General features: G+C 35.9%; 1 protein-coding gene across 1 annotated transcript in view; it reads left to right on the top strand.

The window, feature by feature from the left end:
* SGCZ (sarcoglycan zeta) overlaps window positions 1-11497 on the top strand; it is a 222824-nt gene extending 211327 nt beyond the window's left edge. The window contains exon 6 of the mRNA XM_056352775.1: window positions 11056-11497. Coding sequence (XP_056208750.1) covers window positions 11056-11283 — 228 coding nt within the window. The 3' untranslated portion in view covers window positions 11284-11497. The remainder of the gene's footprint in view (window positions 1-11055) is intronic.
* Window positions 11498-20815: the final 9318 nt, after the last annotated feature.

A 20815-nucleotide genomic window follows, 5' to 3' on the forward strand; every position in this document is an offset into this window, starting at 1 on the left:
TCAGTTGGACTGTAAGAATGGGAACTCAAGAAAGGGTATAATGACTGTATTATGTATTATTCATAACTGGAATTCAATTCAGCATTAAATGTTTTGTAGGAGAAAAAGTGCCATTGTAAAGCAGACTTTGCTGAACTTCATATTAAAGATCATTATATTCCTCTACATGATAAATATTTTGCCTTCCTGTGATTTCCCACGTAGATGTTAGATTGATAGTTATCAGAGAGCAAGTTACCTACCTTTCCCCACTCTTTGCTGAGGAGCTGTTCTCTTCTGACAAAGTTCAGGGTCTAATTATCTCTTCAATACTTGCAATTCCAGTAAGATCTGTAAAGAACTGTTCCTGAAATCTCAAGAGAAATTCCATCCTGAGGTCTGACCAATGCCTTTATATTCTGCTATTTTATCTCTTACTACTAGAGAGGGTCAGAGCAAAATGCAAAATCCCTTTGGAAGGCTTACGACGAGTTTCCACAGCATCACTGATTGTGCAAAGTTACTGTGACCACATTAGGGAATTGCTGGACTAATTACAGCCTGGTGTGAGGAGCTAGGGCAAAGATCTGATGGATAAAATGTCTACATAACAGAATATCGATTGGTATCTTTGCTTACAGCCCAACAGATATACCACACATTACCAGACAGTATGGAAAAAAGTGTAAAGGGTTTATCATTACTCATTTTAAATAAAATACATTTTAAAACTAAACAAAGTATCCATGTCAAAAATAATTTTCATTTAGCCTCAAAATGTATGCTTTATCAGTCAGGTTTCTTTCATGAATAAAAGAATATTGTCTTTGTAAATTGGATCTGTGAGCCATTTTTATGATAAGACATTTCTTGTACTAGAAAAAGACAAGTTATTTGTATTATTCTCACACTAGTTAACTAAATTTAACTTATTAATTTTTGTAAGCTTATTTGTAAAGTCATCAAAGATATGTGAATTAATATTTTCCTTCTATAGCATAATTATTGCCCTGTTATGCCAGAAAATAGTTATGTGGAAACTGGAATCAACCACTTACAGCCATGTAGCAGAACATTATGATATTACTGTGGATTAATATATGAAACATATATTTTATTTTTATTTATGAATAAGTTAAGAATATTTTAAGAACATAAATGTGTTTATGAATACTTTTCTTCTAGCCTTATTTCTCATGCAGTATAATCTTCAGCCTCCCACATCATAAACTGAATGCCTCTGCAAGTATTCTGAATTCTGCTGTTTGATACGTTTTCTTTTTATTTACTGCAGTCTTATAATAATCCTTTTAGCCCTATTACGCATTATAATGTGTGATCCCAGACTGAATACTGGGGGCTGTAATTTAGACTCAGATTCCACTGCCCTTTATACAGCTCTTGAGCTTGCACCCTTGTGAGTTGAGGCATCAGCAGAATCCTTTGATTTAATTATAGCTTGGCATTTAATTGCGAACTATGTATTACTCTATAAATAAACTATAACCAATGGTTTAAAGCAGCAATCATTTACAAGAAAAATGAAATGTGAAGCCCCAGGCTCTAGCTGAATCTATTGGTTCATATAAGAAGAAAAAGAACATTTCTTGCCTGGAAATTCAGCACGATGACTGCTAGTTGATTACTACTACTTCTTTCACATATAAATACAATACAAAAGTACAGATCAGTTTTGAATTCTGTAGATACTAGATTTTGCTAGGCATGACAATATGTTAGAATTGAGCCTGAAACACATGATCATATAATGATAACAAGCTTAAAGGATCATTTGATATTGTCCACTCATTGGTCTAACAACTAATTTTGATGGTTTTGACAATATGCCACCCTTTGAAGGAGAAGGCTGCTAACTCACCTCAGCTCTTCTGAGTCTTATGCAGCTTCTATGTATTTTTGCAAGCAGCTTCTATGTAAGCTGGGCTCTGCACGATCATTGCATCTGATTGACTGTCAATGACCAAGTAAATGAAGGCAAAGCAACTCACAGAGGCTTCTGATTTTTACAAACATGTTCATACTAGTCAATCTGTCTGTGACCTTTTTCCCGTTTACTTTATGCCCTTGTATTTCCTTGTCAAATTAAACTCCTTCATAGTATCGTTTGTAGACTATATTTGGCTGTTTCTGGCATAATGAGGCTGATCCTTGGTGAGGCTTATAGCTGTCGTATTAAAAATGAGCAATACTTTAACAAAGTTTACTCAAAATCAGTGTAGCAGACAAGACACCAAGTTTATAGTTACCGTTTTAGCACAACACAGTTTACAAAGCATACTCCCAAGTTTATTTTGAAGAGACTAACAAATGCATAATTTACTAATATTTGATCTATATTCGTATCCAGTTCTCTTTGTAAGTCCAGGAGATGTATTTAACACAGAGATTAATACTTAATAAAACTTGACTAATCTTCACTTGTAAACCCAACCAACAGTACAATTTTAAGGCTTTGGGTTTGGTGGGATTTTTGTGGATTATTTTTATGTTCTGAAACAGGAAAAAAATATGGAATTTTTTAAAATTATCTAAATACATTGAACCAGAATTACCTTGTTCTTGTTCTGCAAGGTGCTTGCCATGACTACAGAGAAATAGCTGATCAAAGGCAGCAACATTTCATAGATTAGTTCAATTCAGCTGAGTTGTTTGTCTGAGATTAAATGTTTGCAAAGAAAAAACAAAATTAAACGTTTGATATGGATGAAGTGAGCTCAATAAAAAATAAGCAATGGCAGGCTCTAAAGCTCAAAGATCAACTGTTTATTCACCAAAAACTGTCTAAAAATTATGTGCTGCATTTTGTTATCACAGCCTTTTTGCATGGTATTAACCAGTTGACTTGTCACTGTTGTCTGGGAGGAAAGAGACTATTTAAAATAAAGGGAAATTTTCTCTGGTTTTTTTTTTAATTTTTGATTTCAAGAATTCTATTAAGATCTTTTGACATATAATAAAACTATTAAAATGCCATTCTCTTGTTAAACAAAAACTTTCATTTTCAATTTAAAACAATTATTAATGTGTAAGTTAATTTATAGTAAAAAATAATTTCTATGTGGAAGTCTACAACCAAAATGCAGCATTCCCAAACTACAAAAGCAAAGTGAACATTTTGTTCACGGGCAAATTTGGAAGACAAATGTCATTGACCATTTTATCAGAAAAATAAAAAGAAGTGACAATGAATAATTTATTATAGAAGTAAATTATTTCTCTATTAATATTACATTTTAATCTAGTTCTGATTTAAATGATAATTAATTAATAAGTTTTTGTACTTGGTAGACTAAGCACAAATATTCCAAATAGATTTATCTTTCTGGGTTGGGTACATAAATCACAAAGTTGTCACATCTGTCCCCCAACTGAATGAATTTTCAAAGACTTCTGATATCATGTAGACTTTTATTCTGCTAATCGTTATGTGCAAGGGCATTCCATAAGCACTGGAGCTTGTAAACTTCTACTGGTCAGTGTTCACAACAACCCCATTTGATCATCCCTAAAAATTATTTCCTTAATAGAAAGAATAAATATATCAGAAAATTTTTGCTTCAGTTGCCAGCCATCTAATTTGCACTGTGGTTATAACTCAGAAATTACAATGTGTGCTTGTGTTTGTTTAATATTATTTTACAAAAATCTGGACTTTAAGCAAAACATTACTCTCATAAACACTACTTCAGTAGTCAAAAGTCAAAACACATTCTTCCTATCAAACAGGTATAGAACACTTCACTAAGGTACAATGTTATATTTAACATATATATATATCAATGTTATATTGAACATGTGTGTGTGTGTGTTAGTTTTCGTATCGCTTTCAGTTGTCAGTAGTTCCAGGCATAACATGGAGGTGGGAATGAGAGCCATGTTAACAAAAGAAGAAATTTGCCAGGGTGCCTCTGTCAAGGTGTATCAGGTATAATCTTCAGAATGAGAAAATGATCCACATCAGACCATGCTTTGGCCCAAAGGTCTCATTTATCTTGTGGTCAATTGATCCTACTCTTATTTTCAGTACACAAATTGTACTAGATCTTTTGGTCTTCTCTGAATATTTAGTATATTCAGTTTCATCCCAGTCATCCCATTCATTTCACTGTTTAACAGTTCCTCGATACTATTAATCATTATGACAGATATGGTTCCAGATACCGTGCCAGCATATGTTTAGATTTTACAAGATATATGCTATCAAGTTAATATTTATGAATATTTTTTTCTTTGAACTATCTTTCAGATTTAATGAAAGCTAGTTTAGGTGAATGGTTTTAAAATTAATGTCAGAATCACAGATTAGAACACAGTAAGAACAAATAGCACATGTGAACTAAAGTACTTCAATTTATCCTACAGTTCATCTTCATCTAGAATGTTAAAACATACTGGCACATGAAAATTACATAGTTGAGTTTAGTGACCCAATCTATATAATCCTCTTTTTATGTATGCTTCTGATAGCATATGCAGAAGAGCAAAAAGTAGAGACAGAATCTTGCATTGTTATAATTTAGATTAATTCTGAAGAGCTTAAGGGAATCAGAAAGCTTTATATAGGGAGATGTCACTACCATGTCTCCTCATACTGGTTGATGAACACCAGCCTTTCAGCTTTCCTTTTTGTCCACATTTCCTCCAGTTTCCTGCCATTTCTTATCTACATTAGCCCTGGAATACGCCTTTGCAGTTCTGTAGAATTACCTGTCCAATCAAACTGTACATGGATACAGAAAACTCTTAAAAAATATAAGTCTGAAATCTTTCATTTGGCTTTATCAACTTAGCTTACCATCTCCTGTCCTGAGAAAGCTTAGTCAAGGACCCAGTGGAGAAAGTCTATACATGGCAGTTTCATGTCTCTGTATGAAATGGCTTGTAGGAATATTTGATTTTGTTACCTCATGCCTATACTTTGCCCACTGAAAGTTGTCTCCTTCTGATTTTAATTAGTCAGCGGGTCTACTTTTAAATATTATAGGGCTAATATATTTTTCTTGGCTCTAAGATGTGCAAGACAAAGCAATGTTCTAGGATTTCTAAACCTTAAACATTTAGACAAAATTATGCTGCTTAGTGCTCTGCTCTCCGTGAAACAGCATGTCTGTGAGTAGCTGCTGGCTTTTCCATTTTGTAATCTTTCCAAGAATGGATGAAAGAATTGTTTTTATTCTTGCCTATTTATCTGCTGAGGTGTGAGACTCGGAGCATGACTGTCTTGCATGGCCTTGATGTATATGAAGTATTGAATGGCTTATCTCGTACCTTTCACAGCACAAAAGATTAGAGAAAGACCACTATATAGGTGCTTCCATTAACTACTGTCATCTAGCAACAGTGTTCCCTGGGAACATAATACTGTTCCATTTTTTGTCTTGCTACTTCTTCCCTTCTCCTTAAACACCTCATAACATCAGGCAATAAGTAGTTTAAGTTTTACTGATGTTGGAGGACTTTTTGGACATGAATTTCAGTTTTTAGCAGATGATAGGAAGGGAGGGGCTATATCATGAAACTCTTCCCCTGAGATTCCTTATGTATTGGGCCACTGGGACGGCAGATTTGGACCCCTGCTTAACTATAGAAAGAATGTTGCATCTGTAAATTTAGCCTTTGTTTATAACTGCAACAGCATATATACATAGTAGCTTTCAATGCTGGCTTTAAGCCGTCTTTATTAATTTTCTTCATCTCGGGGTTCCCTAGCAATTAGCTATGGGAGTCTGTTTAAATTGCACAGCCTTCCCAGCTTTCTGCAAAGACGTAGAGCTTCTTAGGCTCACCACAGCAGATACACCCTCTCAAGAAGCTGCTTCAGTTTTTCTCAGACACTGTACCCTGGTATCCACATTGCTCACCAGATGTTCTGGGATGTGTGCTGGGACAGGACCTGATACCTACCACTCAAGATTATGATACCAGGAAAACCTGGATTGATCTACATCACACTGTGAAATTTGTAAACACCAGTGGAAAGGCGTGCCCAGCTATGATTAAAAAGATCATTTAATTTAATGAGCAAAATAACTGAATTACATTGTATTGTAATGCATGCTGGAGTAACGTCCACTGGATGCAAGGCTTAGAGCATTACCCTATAGAACATCTGCAATGAGGAGTTGCAGAAGCATAGCTGTCCTGATGTAAACACATAAAAATATTGAGCTCCTAGAAAATTATAATAAAGTTCAAAAGATTTAAATCTAGCCTGATCTCAGACACACATGCCCTCTATTTTTTTCTGAGTTAATTCTTGTTTGAATTGAGACACATCTTTTAGAACCCATTTGATTTTGGTTTACAGATTTCTCATGATCCTTCCCCATCACCACTGCACCTAAAGTGTTAAAATGGCCAATCACGCATTCTGACAAAAGTACAGATAGCTAATCTTGTTGTTTGATTTCCTTACATGTATGTCTTCTACACTGAAGTGTCTTTTATTATCACATATATAATATTCTGATACCTCCTGCTTCCATTTTTTAAAACAAAAGCATAGAAAGAGTCTTTTCCTCAACTTTGATATTCCAATTATATCATGGCTTACTGGAAATCAGTATTAAAAGTCCAAGAGACTAGTCAGATTTATTGGGGGAACTATTTGTTAAAAGTTGTCAAGAGCTGCTGATTAAAAGTATCTGACATTACTGTCTCCTGTTTAATATCCGGTAGAGTTACTGTTGAAATTGAAAGTATTTTATCACAGTCATGTTCTGACATCAGTACCTGATTTTTCTCCAAGTGCAGAACTATGCTGAGCACTATTCAGTATAAAAGATACATATACTTACATAGAGCTTACACTGTTGAAGGCTACTGGGTTTTTATGCAATACTATTGATAACTCCATCATTGCTACCTTAATATTTCCTACATCAAAGTTGGACTTGTTATCATTTCTTTTATTATTGATAGGAGAAGTGAAAGAGTACTTTTTGTTACTCAGTATTCCATTGATGATTGTCTTTTGTTTCCTTCGTTCATTCTACCAGTTCCTAGCTTCTAGTTTGCTACCAAATTCTTTTTTCCCTCATCTGTTATTTTTTTTTCTTATGCTCACTATAGTTACTTTCGCATTTACTACTAGCTGAGCTGAATGTTTCTGCATGTGTAATCTTTTTTTGTTGTTGTTGGGTTTTTTTGGTTGTAATTCTAGGTGAACATTATTAAGTTGTTCTCATCACCATCTGTATTTCTTCCTTCTAATTTTTTTCTGCAGGGGTTTTTGACTCCTAATTATCTCAGGTCTATGATACTGGACTTTTAAAGCAGCAATGGGTGTATGTGTGTGTAAATACATAATTCCTTTGTCATATAAATTAGAAAAGAAAGATGATCATTTGCTGTATTCTGTTTTTGTAATTAATTCCTCTATCAGTCAGAATGTGAATTAAAACAAACATCATGCTATGCAATTGCCACCTGTGCCTCTGAAATTCTCCCTTTCTGTTCCTTTTGGTGTAAATTTGCATCAATAACAGTATTTCACTCTAGGAACTGGATAATTCACAATGATAGGGGGGTTATATTGTTTGGGACTACTTTCAGGCTGTATTTCCTTTGATAATCCCAGTCATTTACAATGCTTCTGTTATGAATGGTAAAATGACTATTGTTTACAAACAGGGAAGGACTGTTGAGTGACAGGGTGTCAGAAGACATCTTGGGCATAGGAATCATGACATGATGGAGTTTTTGATTCTCAGAGAATTAAGTTAGGGGGTCAGCAGAACCACTACCTTGGACTTCCAGAGGGCAGACTTTGGCCTGTTTCAAATTCTAGTTGACAGAGTCCCTTGGGAGGCAGTCCTGAAGGACCAAGCATTCCAGGAAGGATGAACGTTCTTCAAGAAGGTAGTCTTAAAGGTGCAGAAGCAGTCCAGCCCCATGTGTTGAAAGACAAGCCAGTGGAGGAGAGCACCAGCCTGGCTGAACAGAGAGATTTGGCTGGAACTCAGGGGAAAAAAGGAGAGTTTATCACCTTTGGAAGAAGGGGAAGGCAACTCCAGAGGACTATAAGTTGTGAGGTTATGCAGGGTGAAGATCAGAGAGGCAAACATTACCACAAAGGATAAGGAAAAGGCTGAGGTACTTAATGCTTTCTTTACCTCCATCTTTAATAGTAAGACCAGCTTCTCTCTGGCTACTCAGCCCACTGAGTTGGAAAACAGGGACAAGAAGCAGCATGAAGTCCCCAGAGTCCAGGAGGAAATAGTCAGTGACCTGCTGCTCCACTTGGACATGCACAGGTCTATGGGGCCAGATGGGATCCACCCAAGGGTACTGAGGGAGCTTGTGGAACAGCTCACCAAGCAACTCTCCATCATCAATCAAAAGTCCTGGCAAACTGAAGAGATCCCAGAAGACTGGAGGTTAGCAAATGTGATGCCCATCTACAAGAAGAGCAGAAAACATTCTGAATGCCATCACGTGGCATGTGCAGAACAGCCAGGGGATCAGGCCCAGCCAGCATGGCTTTATGCAAGGCAGGTCCTGCTTGACTAACGTGATCTCCTTCTACGACAAGATGACCGACCTAGTGGATGAGGGAAAAGCTATGGATGTTGTCTACCTGGACTTAGTAAAGCCTTTGACACCACCTCCCACAGCTTTCTCCTCAAGAAACTGGCTGCTTGTGGCTTGGATGAGTGTACCCTTCACTGGATAAAAAGTGTAGGGTACTGGCTGGATGTCTAAACCCAAAGAGTGGTAGTAAATGGAGTCACAAGTGGTGTTCCCCAGGGCTCAGTGTTAGGGCCAGTTCTGTTTAGTATTTATATTGATGATGTGGACAAGGACATTGAGTGCACCTTCAGTGAGTTTGCAGACAAACCAATTTGGTAGGGGTGGGGGGGAGGAGGGGAGGGGGAGTGCTGATCTGCTGGAGGGCAGGAAGGCTCTGTAGGGGGATCTGGACAGGCTGGACCGATGGGCCAAGGCCAGTGTATGATGTTCAACCAGGAGAAGTGCTGGGTCCTGCACTTGGTCACAACTGCCCCATGCAACACTACAGGCTTGGGGAAGAGTGGCCTCGAGGAAAATGACCTGGGGGTGCTAGTTGACAACCAGCTGAACATGAGCCAGCAGTGTGCCCAGCTGGCCAAGAAGACCAATAACATCCTGGTTTGTGTCAGAAACTTTGTGGCCAGCAGGACAAAGGCAGTGATCATCCCCCTGTACTTGACACTGGTGAGGCTGCACCTCCAGTACTATGTTCAGTTTTGGGTCACTCCCTTCAAAAGGGATGTTGAGGTGCTGGAACATTTCCAGAGAAGAGCAACAAAGCTAGTGAAGGGTCTTATGACAAGCAGCTGAGGGAACTGGGGGTGTTTAGCCTGGAGAAGAGGAGACTCAAGGGAGAACTTATTGGTCTCCTCAGCTCCCTGAAAGGAGGCAGGTGGGTGTCGGTCTCTTTTCCCAGATAAGTAACAGGACGAGAGGACATGGCTTCAAGTTGCATCAGGGGAGGTTTAGGTTGGATATTAGGAAAAATGTCTTCATTGAAAGAGTGGTCAAGTATTGGAACAGGCTTCCCAGGGAGGTGGTGGAATCACCATCCCTGAAGGTATTTCAAAATGTGTAGATGTGGTGCTTAGCGACATGTTTTAGTGATGGACTTGGCAGTCCTGGGTTAACAGCTGGACTTGATGATCTCAAAGGTCTTTTCCAATCTACATGATTTTGTGATTCTATGATTCTACGACTGTGCATCAGCCCTTGTATGGGATTTTTCAGGCCTTCCTGATTTTTTTCCCAGCCTGTTTTTCTTCACCATTCTCTAAGTAAGGGCTTAGTAGTGCTTTTGCATTGCTTTTCTGCCACGTAGCACTGAATTTATCATAAAGTAATACTTGCTTCCTGTAGGAAAAAGCAATATATACCGTAACTTCCCAGGCTCTTTACATATACTGCCAAAATTGTGATACAATGGTGTCAAGTTGGCTTTGTTGATTTTCAGTATCTTATTCAAAACAATAGCAAGTATTTAAGGAACTTTCTTTTCCTAACCTTCATACTGTTATCTGCATGGCTTAATGCCATTTTGATTTGTTACCCGTCTTCTAGTTCTTAGTCTGCACCCGAGGTAATAACTGATCTTACTTCAGCTCTCATTTACTTCTTTCAAAAATAAAAATAAATTCTAAACAGCTGGAAACTTGTTTGTTTGGGTCAGTGGAAGACATGTTTTTTTTTCCTTTAGTTAACTAATTTCATGAAATTGTTTATTCAACACCCTGAAAATGTAACATAAGTGTAAATATTGCAGAGCTAGATACAGATTCATAAACATTACCTGTATCTGCAGTTTCATGATGAATCGTGTTATTTTCAGTGGAAGCACATTAAAAAAAAGAAACATTTTTAAAAATCATACTCATTGTTCAGAAACAAATGGGAATAGCTTGATGGGCTTCTTAATAAGACTTTAACCTAAAATCTTTTCTTCTCTTAATTTACATCAAATAAGCTCTTTATTTTGTGCATATGACTCTACCCTTATTCAGTTATTCTCTGGATGGAGCTGTTGTTAAGACCCAAAAATTTAGAACAGTTCAGCATGTATTTCCAGCTGCTTACAGGAACACACTGGGGAATGTGCTTTAATGTCACTTCACACTTATTAAAATACAAGTTATTCTGGAGCAAGGATATAATACTGCCATGAATGAATAATTTTTAATCATAAAATGTACAAGTGAAAATTCAACCTGTTCAAAAATATTGTCAAAATGTTTTTGTATGACAGTGCTTGTATCTGAATCAACATGTTGGTTGAAGTATTTGCATATACTGTAGTACTGAGTATCAATGGATATAGAACTACGCTGAGTTGAAAAACAGGAAATGTCAGGGCTTTATTTCTAAAAAAATTATTTCTAATACATATTTCTAATGTTTCTAATAATATTTTTAATAATTCTAAGAAAATATTTCTAATTTTTTAAGCTATTTCTAAAAAGCTCATGACTGCCTCAAAACACTTCTTTAAAATATGTCACAATGCTGAAAGAAACTTACTTACTCCTTTTTTTTTTCCCCCTTTTGTAGATATTTTTAAACGCAGATACAATTCGCCTGGGAAATCTACCAGTGGGTTCCTTTTCCTCCTCCTCCTCCTCCTTCTCCTCCTCCTCCTCTTCCTCCTCACCCAGCTCTTCAGCTCCTCGCCAGACTATCTATGAGCTCTGCGTCTGTCCCAATGGTAAACTTTACCTGTCCCCAGCAGGAGCAGGCTCCACATGTCAATCCAGTAGCAACATCTGCTTGTGGAGCTAGAATGACTCCAATTTATCCTCACACCAGAATAGCCTTTTGTTACTATCCCTCTGCTTCACAGTTCTGCTCGGTTTCCCTTGTGACAAGTTTGATGCTTCAAACGGCCTGCAGAGCAACTTCTTCCAGTGTAAGCAGGAATACAGCGCTGCCTTCTCTTGTGGTTTGTGTTGCCACTCAACGTAGAGATGGAAGTGAGATATTCAGAAATCAATGTATTCTTCATCAGGAAACCTGGAACATAATATCACCTTTTGTCCAAAAGGGAGAATAACACAGGTGCCTTTGCTACATGAAGTGAAGCACATAGTTTTAGATTTTTGCAGGACCTGGATATGAACTGCACATATACATATATATATACACACAGTACATTAAAAAAAAAAAAAAAAAATTGCCCAGAGTCTGATGGTGAGATGAATTGGTTCCCCCTGTATGATAAACAACTGTACTGTCTGAAAGCACAATTTTCCATTCATCTTTTTGGATGTAAACTTTTATCCCTGAATTTTAAAATTTTGAAGCATTGTGTGATGCTTGCTTTACTAAACAATTAAATTCAGTAAATGGTTTTTAACACAAAAAGAGACAGAATCCCTCCCTGAGTTTGGTTTCTTTAAAGTGTGTTGTTACTCTTTGTCTACTAAGTCTAGGGTTTTGTACACTAGGTAAATTTTGGAATTGCTCAGCAATATTACCTTTCAAAGTTAAAAAGACATCTGCTCTTGTTTGTCAGATCGGAATGGCCTTATGTAGTATTTTTGTGGCTACTGCATGTGAAGCAATTGCTTTAAGCAGAACATACACTTTCTGGAAAAGTAGAACAGGGTAAAGAGGGAAATACAGACAATATGTTTGTTGATCAGTGTATTGCTCTTCACAAGGTGTTTATAATTGGCAAATGCAAAATCAAGATAAAATCTTCAAAGATACATCTCATCCATTTTCTAGCTATGTCTAACTGCTGCCATTTGAACATAGTACAAACATTAGTACTAATGTAATGTGTAATGCTGAGAAGCAATGCACTAACAACTGGTATGACATTCACATTTATTATTCTCTTTTGTTTACATCTGCCGCTAAGGTTTTCAAAGTAATAGTAATATAAATAAACACATATTAAATGACATTCAATATTAAAAAGTAAATTGATATTACATTGACTGTCAGGTCTGTGTTTAAATTATGCAGCCCCATTTGCACTCAGATCTCACTGTTGACTTCCTTTTTTGACAAGTTTGATGTGGAATTTTGCTCTTGTATAAATGTTCATACTTGTTTGGTTTGTTCGGTAATTGAAATCTTATAAAAAATGCTTTGGTATACTGCTAGTAAATTTAACACAACATTGATTAACAAGAGTATCTTGAAACTTGCAGAACCCAGGAATGTAAAACAGTATAAAAATGTTTCCTATTGTGGAAGATGGCTTAATTACATGAGGTAAGTGTGCTTTTTAATTCTATTCTTTAAATTGCATCACCTAGCACGTTAGCTTTAGAGGTGTCTGAATGTAAGATCACCAATGCAATGGCAGCTTTTGCCAAGTAGCTAAAGTCAGGGCAGACAGTGCAAGGTGGGTATTTCTACGCAATGTTTCTTTCTTCTTACAGAAAAAAAAAATAAATGAAAATGGGCAAACTAATACTATCGTTTACTTTCTATTTTATTACCACCTAATATGGTTGATTTTGTTTTCACAGGTGAAATTCACTCCTCTGCAGATGACCCGCACAAGACATGGCTTGACTGGTGCTTGCCTTTCCATCGGCCCTCTTCAGAGGAGTGAATTTCACCCAACAGCAAGAATTCTGTATTTTCTGTTTCTACCAGTTAAATGAAGATTTAAAATTGATTATTTTATCTCTTCAAGAGGTTTTTAACAGCTGATTTGTTATTTCTTTGAACATTTTATTCTTTCAGTAGGAAAGAAAATATATTAGAAAATATTGCAAGAAAATAGACTAGAAGCCTGAGGATTTTTAGTAAAAGGGACAGAAAGAGATGACAAAGAAGGTGATAATAAACCATTAGAAAGTGTAGCCATACAATATACCTTTAAAACTGTAGGGAAACAGTTGTTTTTTTCTTATGCACACAAGTAATAGAAAGGTAGTTTGAAAGACATGCAGATGAATAGAATTTCAGAAGGAAAATATATAGATCTGTATGAGGACACATCTGTATGTATTCATTATCTGTGTACAGCTACATACACTGGTGGCTATAAAAGATGAACAGATTACAGTGACCAATTTAATTGCGGCTTCTTACAAATTGCCACACAAGTAGACTAAGATTTTTTTTCCTCCTCAAACCCACAGGATAGCTTGCAGATACTTTGCCATGAATTTTCCATTCAAAATTTCTTCTTTGTTTGCTCTTCACCTTATGTGATTACTTACCTGTAATATATATGGAAGAGGCTTCTGCCCACCAGAGGGAAAGACCCAGCCTTTATAAATTGTAAACAAATTTGGAAGGGAATTGGCAGGTAAAAAAAAAAAAAATCTTTTGTTACTAGATTCATTGTAACAGCAAGGCTGGAATAATCTACCACTTTATATGAAGAAAACTCAGGGCAGAGGTGCAGATGGCACACTGGACTCAAAAAACCCAAGCCACTAAGTCCACATAGCTCTGCACTGTCAGGATTTTCTTGCTTGGAGTCCCTTCAGAATGAAGTAGACAATTTTTGAGAGCTTAAGCAACCTATGACATAGCATAATGAGTTCTCATAATGTCTTAATATTGTGGCGAGTTTCATAATTTTGATGTGTTTTTTTAAATCCATTGAAAACTGTAAGGGGGAAATCTCAGTTTTTATTTTAAAGAATGCTTCTAGCCCACATGATTTCAGAAAGTATTGGAAAAGTGATTTCAATGCATTTAGAGAACTATAAAATTAAAACACCAATAATCTGTAAGCTTCATCATCATTCCCGAGTGGAAGGAGAAACAGACCCAGTGGGTTTGAATGTTTGGAGCTGGCAATAGTGAAAACTTCAGTATTAGAGCTCTTCTGCTTATATTACACCCCAAAAATATCAGAAAAATAGCACAATTCCACAATGTCATTTCAGATGGAAGGAAACTAGAAGATCTTGGAGCAAATATCATATTAAAACATGGAGCCATAGCTGTGCTATTTCAGTGCTGGTTTTATAATGCTGTGGTCATTGTGTGCGAAGCCATAGGAAATTCTCAGATTCTGTCACCTTCCTCATAGATTACTGGCCCTGTCTCCAAGTTATTTCAGTCTTTGTTGGCCATTTATATCTATCATTCAGGCTATTATTAAGCCCCAGGTAATGTTTCTCTAGGTAGTTTATCTGAATATTTTTATTGTGTATTTAGAAAAGGTATGTCACTTCTTACTCTCGTTAAGGTAAGAGTTTCCCTATAACAAATCCCTCTGTTGTGATACCTGTAGGGAAAGATACGATATTTTAAAGCATTACTATTAGTGCAATTAAAAAAGAAAAAACCCAAACCAAAACCAAAAGTGGCTAAAATATTCCCCTGAGTTTTTTTATATTTTACAAATACATGTATCGAATAAAGCTTCTTTTTGTACTAGAATGTTTATATGGGAACCACTAAGAAGGTATTGCAGCTGTTTGACTTCTTCAGGGCTACCCTTATGACAACAATGAAATCTATGAAAAGACCTTATTAGTTACATGTATTTAATATATACAATAGATTTATCTTCTGTAAAAATATCTCTGTCATGATATTATAGGATACTGTCTCTTTCTTGTTTAAAAAATAGAAAAATAAAAGCATCAGCCAACCTCTCTGAGCACTGTTAGCTGTATGGTTTTGTATTGCAGTTCATTCATTGTTTAAGTAATAAGACCAAAGACTGACACTTCTATTATATCTAACACTATGACACTGCTGCTTCTACTAATTCTGTTGGAATGAAGAGATGATGAGTTGTAATTACAACATGAAACTGTAACATAGTTTAGATTTGTGCAGCATTTTGAGCTGTAGATTGTTCACTTTTTCCCAGGGTTTAATTTTTGTGTCAGTGTGGTGCAGTTACATTACTGTTCATGCATAAGAGGATCTTTTGGTGTTCCTAAGAAAACAAAGGAATGTGTATTCCAAAACATGTCAAGATATTGATTGTTTCAGCTGAAGTTATACTGTTTACAGAACAGTGGCTTGAGTGGATAACAGAATTCACTTTAAACCATTTTAGATATAGAGGGCTACTAAGTCTGGATTGAAGGTACAGCCATAAATGTCTAAAAGGATTTAATGAAGGATGTTTACGATATTCGGTTGCTAACACCATGTATTTTTTTAATAGTTTTTTTTAAATTCTAAATCACTGTCTAAATAAAATTTAAAAATTCAAAACCCCAACCATTAGATAATGGAATTGTTATCAGCTGATTAACTGTAATGCATATGTAAATTGAATCGCAGTTTAAGTGTCATATTGTTTCAATCAGTACTCAGTAAAGGTCTGCTAACCATTTTTGTTTTGTAACTTTTATGTTAATGATTTTCTTGTGTATATAAATATATAAAAAAGATGGGAACTATTTTCTTACACATACTATGCAATATATTTGTAAAACTGCAATATTACCAAAATTACAAAAGCTGTGCTTTTGTACTCTCTTCCTTTATGTAAAACAAATCTTTTTTCTATTTAATGGACTGCCTGTCTTATAATTGTAGATAACATTATTCAAAAGTAGTACACTGAAACATTTTTTTATTTCAGTTTCCTTGGATTTTTTGTTTTATGAAAATATTAGCAAGGTTTTGGAAGTTGGACATTGCTTTTCCTGGAAAGCTAGAACTTTTACAGCATGTAATTAACACAGTCACTTTGAAATCTCTCCTGTACTTCTTTCATTTGATCTTAGTATTTGATCTTAGTATTTTCATCTGGTGCTGCCATATAACCATGAATAAATGTGATGATACATAAAATGGGAAACGTATCAGAACTCATTTCAAGAATAATCAAGAGGGAAACTTTCCAAGGGTAAGAGGAAGATGTAGGAAAGCTAATGAGAATTTTTTAGGTTTTCTGTGTATTTTTATTTGATAGTTGTTTTGTTTGCATTATTCCTTACTTTTGCCTACATTAGCCATATGGTAATAGCTTTAATTTGTTTTTCAAATTTTTGTCCTCACACTAGGTATACCAGAGGGTTTTTTTCAAAAAAGTTTTTAAAAACAACAGACACTGCATTTAAATGCAGTACTTATGTTAAGGAAATCCAATTTCAAAGAAGTATAGGTTTTAGTTCTACATCAACATTAGTAAAGTTACAGTTATAGTGCTGCATCTCATCTACTGTAAAAGCATATTACACACCCAAGTTCCTTTGCACCTTGCCAGAATAAGCATAAACTGTACATTTATCTGTACAATTATGTTTAAACTACACCAGTTTACAAGCCACTTGACAATTACACAGTCATGTAAAAGGTCTTGTGGTGATGTCAAGGCAAACAAATCCTCTTTACGTTTAAATTGGGTAGCGTCAGTTCTGCCTATAGCATGGTATTGCACAGAGCTCTGGCAAAAAGCAAGGTGAGCATCTGGGTGGTTTGTTTGCGCTGAGCTCCTTGGCGCCATGTGACAATTTCAGAAATATCCACAGTAGCCAGACAGTAGCTAACTGCACAATGCCTACAAAAATCATAACTTCTGTGCAAGCACAACAGTTGTATAGATCCATCAGTAATGCAGGTCCTGCCGAGTCTCAGGTGACTAAAACATGATGGCTGATACAGAAAAAAAAAAAAAATTACTCTTAGCCATTTTATTCAGGCTTGTACTAGTCCAGCCTGGGAAAACCTAATGACATTGAGATAAATTGAAGGTATAGTGAAGAAAAAACACCATAAACATTGTGTTGATTCTACACAGTCCATACTGAGACTAGAATTTAATACAAGCTCTCTGTGTAAAATAGGGTCTCCTATGAAACTTTGAACTGACCTTCAAATTATATTGTTTGAATTTAGAAATATTATTTGATCTTTAACCAATAAATTTCTTGTACAGGCCAGGACCAGGAAAAGTTTCAGAAAAGCAAAGGTAAAAGCGTATATTGTATATCTGGTCTGATTAGAGTCAATTAACCACAATTCAGCCTAAGAATAAATAAATAAATTTAAAGTAGAAAGTTTCCCTTGGTTTTGTGAAAACTTTATTTAAGGACAGTTGACCTTCTTAAGGAGTGTCCAGCCTTTCCAGTGTCTCAAATTCTGACATGCTTAAGCACTGAGAGTAATTTATATTAAAAAAACATTGGCCTTTGATTTAAGTTAATTTAATACATGACTTAATATGAGAAGTAAAGGTGCCTTTTAATCACATGTATATCTCCTTGTTTGTGAGACCTGTAAGTTCAGCTTCCAGCATCATCTGGAATACAATGAATAGGACTTGGGCATCACAGAAGCATTCCTGAAGGCAAGACATTTTGTTGTCTGTGCATTACGGTATTTTGGGAGCTTGCATACAGTCATTCTTCACCACTGAGATCTGTGTTCTAGCATAGTAACTTCTAATTATATTTTTCAGAACTATTCTGAAAAAAAAAATGTGTTTCCTTTCTAGATGATGTTTACTCAGTTTTCCTGTCCCAAACACTACAGCAGTTAATGAAAGTAAAATCCTCCCCCTTAACTCCCACCCACTTACTTATTCAGCTGAACTTCAGTTATCCCCCTTAGCCTTCTTCTTGCTTCCCAAATAACAAAAGAATAGACAATGGAAGGGATTTAGCTGTCGCTTTATCAGGCTTCTTCCTTTGTGATTTACTGGAGCTATATCAAAGGGGAAGTTTCTACCATGGAGAAAGATTATTTACTTTGTGAAAACAGCTCTTATATAAGAAGAAAAACATACACATACACACAGGTAAATATCAATTTTAGCCTGATTTACTAGAATGAACGTTGAAATTTTTTGGAATATAAACTTCTTAATAACTTTTAATTTCTTATAAGTTTTATCATTCAATGAACATATTTAAAATACCATAAAATAAATATTCAAGCTATCTTATCATGTTATAATTTTCAGGTTTTGAAAATAAAAAAGTAATCACTGAGCTAATTATTTTCCCCCTCTACTGAAGTATTTATTTACTTTCACAAATTTGAAAGAAAAGAAAAACCCTAACATGTTAAATAACATAAATCTATTAAAACCCCCTACTAATAACAAAATATTGTTCCTATAGCTCATTGCCGATATGCTCATTCCTCCTAGGTAGATTAAGAATCTGATTTCTTTTACAATGGCACACCTTTCTGTTGTTTTGTGTGGTCTCTGGAGGGATTGGGAGCTCCTGATGCTAAAGGAAACACAGTATCTATACAGTAGTAGAACCAACTGTCATAATATCTCCCACACTACAGCAAGGGCATGTACTCATGTGAGCAGAAAGTGTCTCCTACGGCAGTTTGACGCTGTGAAGACAACACTCAGAATGCTTTCCAGCTCCATGCTTCCCAGGATGTGTAAGACATGGCACTACAACAACCTTGGACAGATAGACAGAAAAGCAGTGGGGTTTTTTTTATCTGCAAAACAGCCATGTTGCAACAGTACAGAATAGAAATATAGTTGAAAGCTGAAGATATATATATATGTATTTTTAAAGTGAAAAAACAATTACTAGACTTCTCCCTAGGCCTAATAGTAACCCGGAAAAATGGACAGAAAGTCAAGTGGAGATGAATCATTTTTATATCTTTATATCCATGGAACTTTCCTTTCTTTTCATTTTTAAAAACACCTTGGAAAGGATAAAAGCAGTAACCTAGGTATAAATTTTGTGTTTCTCAGATAGAAGGTGACAGTGAACTCTCTGCACGTGTATCTCTGTTTATGCTGGAAAGAACTGAAAATAGGTCAGTACGCTGGGATGGATTCAAACAGTGGTAAAGACAACAGGAAAGACTGAAAAATTCCATGTCTTTGGGTTAGGCTTCCCATGTTCATTAAAAGTTTGTGCAAAAAACATGTCATGGTCCATAACTTTTTACACTGTATTTCTAAAATACATTATTAACATTAGTATAATTTTCCCTCTGAAAATTGTTCCCACTTCTAACTACAGGTGCCACTTTGGCTGCCACACAAGGAGAGCTCTAAATAATTATGCAGTCTTCACTCATTTGTCAAAACCAAGTTAACAAATTACGAGATGTCCAAAGTGAGTCATAAAAGGAAACATTAAAAAAATCTACTGCCACTGTTTTTAATATTTAAGGCCAGTGTTCTCACAGTGGAGGAGTTATACTGCAATAGCTTTGATCTTCTTGATCTTCCCAGTGACTTTTAAAGAGACTCTGTAATCCATGCTGCTCCCCTTCCCTCTGCCACAGGGGAGTTAAGGAAATTAATATTTGTCATTGGGGTTTGGGCTTGATTTTTGTTGCACGGTCTATCTTTAGACTTACTGTAATCCCTATTTTTTAGTGTAAAGGGGAGAGACAAACGTGATGGCAGCTACTGAAGCTGACATTATTCATTGCCACAGGGAGCAGGTTATTGCTTAAGATAATTGTTACTACTACAATGGAATGAAATGCAGGGGGGGAAAGGGAGCATATAACCAAAACATAAAACAGAGAAAGAGTGTGAAAAGAGAATAAAGGCATGGGAAAAAGAGAGAGTGGTATTAGAAGAGGTTTACAGTTTAAAGAGGAAGACAATAATTTGTGTGAAAATTTCTCTTTATCTCTCTGGCATCGTCAAATATATCATGCCCAAAGTGCAGGAAGCAGAGGAAAAGCTTCAGGATACCATTGATTCAGAAATCATTTCCAAGACTAGAAATGTCCAGTTCATACTAAAGTGGTAGTGCAGACAATATCAGAAAATCTGTGTTGCTTCTCTGGCTGTGATGAGAGGCATAGCTGTGTAACCTATAAGATGCGGAAGCTATATAGAAGACAGAATGTTTTATGTACAAAAGGACAGTGCTGGAAGAAGAAAGGAGTCACTGAGGCTTACATTAGCCCACAGCAGTGTAAACAGAAAAAAGCTGGAGCAACAAGTAGGAAATGGAGGATCGTTTATAGATTGTTGTTTGTTTGTTTGTTTGTTTTAGTTTTGAGGGACTATTTTTTAGCTAAGAGTCTAGACTGTAAGGAATTTTCTTATTTCCCTTTTTTTTTTCTTTCTTTTTTTTTTTTTTTTCCCCTGAACAGTATCTGGGAGCAAGCATTGCCTTCTACTGTGATTTGTTTCACAGCACTCAAGAAAAGTATATAGGTATGCAAAAAATTTATGAAAGCAGGCCTACTAACAGGCATTTCAGAAGCAACAGCAGATTTCTTGTGTTCTGAAAGGTAGATCCACCAGCTAAAGGACTGGGCTGGACAAAGCTTTTGTTTGTGCAGTTTTTTTTAAGTACATAGTACATTTATGTCTGCCCAGATGAGTACTCTTCTTATATGACCTTGTAAAGCAATAGTTTATATCTCTGCTTATGAATTAGATCACATATAATGCAAATTTTACATACAGGTA

This window comes from Falco biarmicus, chromosome 1 (assembly GCF_023638135.1).
Source record: "Falco biarmicus isolate bFalBia1 chromosome 1, bFalBia1.pri, whole genome shotgun sequence".
Classification (NCBI taxonomy): Eukaryota; Metazoa; Chordata; class Aves; order Falconiformes; family Falconidae; genus Falco; species Falco biarmicus.